This window comes from Phallusia mammillata, chromosome 8 (genome assembly GCF_965637545.1).
Source record: "Phallusia mammillata chromosome 8, kaPhaMamm4.hap1.1, whole genome shotgun sequence".
Classification (NCBI taxonomy): Eukaryota; Metazoa; Chordata; class Ascidiacea; order Phlebobranchia; family Ascidiidae; genus Phallusia; species Phallusia mammillata.
The window spans coordinates 14,694,945-14,698,274 of record NC_137259.1 but is presented as its reverse complement, the minus strand read 5'-3'; the positions used below and the strand labels follow the sequence as shown (position 1 = coordinate 14,698,274).

The following is a 3,330-nucleotide window of genomic DNA, read 5'->3' as shown; positions in this document are numbered from 1 at the left end:
GTCTGGTTTATGGCAATAAGCTATAAAATCAGTGTTTCTTGACCTTTATTGTTTGCAGCAGACAAACTACTTTTTGTTTTTCAGTTTTGTGGTAAAAAGTCGCGATAAACCATTTCAAACAATAGCTAGAAAACTTCCTTTGAGTTTCAAACTCCTATGACCTGAATTGAAACTCAAACCTTGCTTGGCTTGACTCTTGAAACCCTAGAGACTCAAAACCTTGGGACTTGAACCCCAACTGACTTGACTTGAGACTCGACTAATAGAACTCATCCCCCGACCCTGGTAAAAAGCTCTAGATAAGAAAATGTTTGTTGAAAAAATTACCACTAAAGTGTCCAAGTGGTGAGGGTGGCCATGTAGCAAATAGCATTTGAAAGCAGGGTTTATGTAGCAGAAGTCTAATGGCGGTGTTTTGGAACGCATGAAGTTATAATGTATAAAAACCTTAAACGTTTCGCACCAAATATATCATGCTAAAACAAAGACACTCTACATTCATATTTGTTTGCCACAGTTCGACACAAAAAAGTATAAAAAATATCATTTTTTGAAAAGAGAAAATAAAACAGCACTACAAAACTTTACAAAAAAACATCATGCTCAAATGATATGTACCAGCATAAAATTACATTTGCATAAACTTCAAATAAGGAAAATAAAAATTTAACCAATGTTAGTCCACTTATATGACAATAATACAGTAACTCCCATAAGAAGGTAATTGACATTTTGAGTTGTAGCACCACTGTTTTTGAATGGAAAAAAGAAATCACTGGGTAATTGTGCCTGAATTGTTGGCTGGGCTTGAAGTACAGACACTGGTGTTTCAGAAACATCAACAAAAGAAACAGACAATGAAATTTCAACGGTTTGTGTATTGGTGCATGCAGGATTGAAACACACAAACTCTAAGTTCTGAGCTTGGTTGTACTCAAACCTAGCACCTATAATTTGGGCTTGTGGATTTGCTATGTCCCCATTGTAAGCAAAGAGAAACTGGTACTGGGCACCCAAAATCATATCAGAACAAGGTGGGTTTACACTTTGAGAAGTCGTTACTGTTGATCTGGTTACATTTACCCACTGGGTTGGATCAATGTTTGTGGCACTGGTGTTGCCAAATGCTGCAACAAACAAGGAGCTTTCCATAAAATTTGATCGCCTAAGGAACCCAAAGATCTGCTCCTGTAACAGAAAACAATTTGAGGTGGCTGAAAAGGTCAATTGGCATCCTACACGGATGTCTTCACCAAACAGTATTGGGGTGTCCGAAATATCTTCGCAATTGTCGCTACCTGCTTGTTGCATAACTGTAATTCCAACATTTGGATTTGAATTAACAATGATACTTGTTGCTGTATTGTTGCTTTGTCCAGCAATAAGTGGCCATCCCACTAAGTATCCTGGATTTCCACTTCTTTGGGTAACAGTTGTTGGAGCATTAAGATCAACAAACTCCACAGAGTAAGATTGTGCAAAAGCCGTGGAACCTGGGTTAGTTACTGTGGTCTGGGTGACTGCAGCAGCAACAATTCCAACTGTGTTGTTGGTGGTGAAAGTAAATGTAACTGAAGAAACAAGCTCAACACATGTTATATTAGCAGTACAATTGACAGAATTGTCTGTAATGGACACAAGCAATGAGCTATTGTAAGGGTAGGTTTCATTCATTGCAATGTTGAAGGCCTCTGGAGTTGGAGCAATCTTAAAAGAGTTTGTAAAGTCTGTGCATTGCAGTGCTGGGTTGTCAGTGCAGATTGCAGTGGTATTTGTGGAAAACCATGAGCAAGAACTAGTTGATGATACCAAATATTCAACAGGGCTGTATTGACAATTGTTGGAAACTCCGCTTGATGGTAAGTTAAAGAATCCAGTCTCATTGGTTGAGTAAATAACGTAAATAGGATCTCCTGATCTATAGAAAGTCCCGAAAGTTGGAGATGTTGATTGAGTTTGCTGAAATGTAAAAGTGTTTGTAACTTGATCAAAACAAGTACCAGAAGAAACACAGGTAGGTTCTGTGTAAAAATTCCTCTGCGAAAACATATCACGTTGAATACAGAACACTCCATTCTGTGTAACTTGTGTAGTTGTTGGGAGATTGTTGACAAATACAACTTGATCGTAAACACACTGCAAGGTGTCAGTGGTAAAACCAGTGTCTAAGCAAGTGCTGAATGTTGCTGTGTCAGTTCCATTACAGTCTGGGTCACAACAACAATTGACGTCACAAGATGGAGTGGTTAAATCACAGACACATGTAGTTTGACTGTCTGAAGTACAAACTAATGTACCAATGACAAACAACAAGAGTAATATCCAAGAGGAAATTTGTGCCATATGTGATTTTGCAAATAGCTCATATGAATATCTATAAAATATTTAAAATGTACATTTGAAATGTTATTTAAAGCAACAAACAAACAACAAATTATTTAGATACAGAACAAACAATTAAATAATTCAAACAATTAAAATTTTTGCAAATTTTTAAACCAAGCCGATGTATCGATACTCGATAGATAGCAGGGTAGACATTGTCAAATATTACTAGGCCATAACAACAAATACATTCGGATTTCGGAAACTATTTTTTAACCGCCTCACAACGTTGACAAATAATCCGGACCTTTACAGCAACAAACGTATTTTTGTCGTTTTTCAGTTCTGATTTATGTTCGATAAACAAGTTTTTTTCTTTTTTAGCTTTGTTTTTCAAAAGGAAAATGCCAATTTAGCATTCAGCGGCTTTTGTTTCAAAATACAATGGATAATGACGCCAGTGACGTAGGCAGTCTAAAATTTTGGGAGGGGCCAAATAATTTGTTGTCTTATACAACTTTTTGCTAACGCTCGGCATGCTGTTACCAAAAACGTGACTTGCCAAACTGTGGTTCGACGGGACTGCCACACGCTTTATTGATTTATTCCATGTCTGCATCAATCAAAAAAGCATGGATTTCGGCTTACAACTTGGTGACAAAAGTCATTTTTGGTAATTTATATATATTACTTTGATAGTTGAGAGACGAAACCATAATGATGAGGGACGAAACTACACTAAATTAAAGTTTGGCTACGCCACTGAATGACGCTCCTTACCAATTTTAGCTGCCACCGTGGCCGGCGAACTTTCCAGTTTTATTGACCTGAATTTTATCAGGACTTCGGGACTTTCGTGTCGATTAAGGGACTTGCGACCGTAGTTAAAAGCAGGGGGTCGATCGAAGCGCTTGTCACAACTCGCAAGTCAAGTCAAGTCAAATTTTATTTGCATAGTCACTAGATCATCATCACAGTTCCATTGTTGAACGGATACGTAAACAG

General features: G+C 37.5%; 1 protein-coding gene across 1 annotated transcript; it reads right to left on the bottom strand.

The window, feature by feature from the left end:
* Nucleotides 1–482: 482 nt before the first annotated feature.
* LOC145204301 (tectonic-3-like) lies at nt 483–2,395 on the bottom strand. The gene has a single exon (XM_080076793.1). It carries the CDS (start codon nt 2,341–2,343, stop codon nt 667–669), a length of 1,677 nt encoding a protein of 558 aa, XP_079932919.1. The 5' UTR covers nt 2,344–2,395; the 3' UTR covers nt 483–666.
* Between the last annotated feature and the right edge of the window lie 935 nt (nt 2,396–3,330).

Coding starts and splice junctions, on each gene's coding strand:
- LOC145204301 (XM_080076793.1), bottom strand. CDS start 2,343: ATGGCACAAATTTCCTCTTGGATATTACTCTTGTTGTTTGTCATTGGT.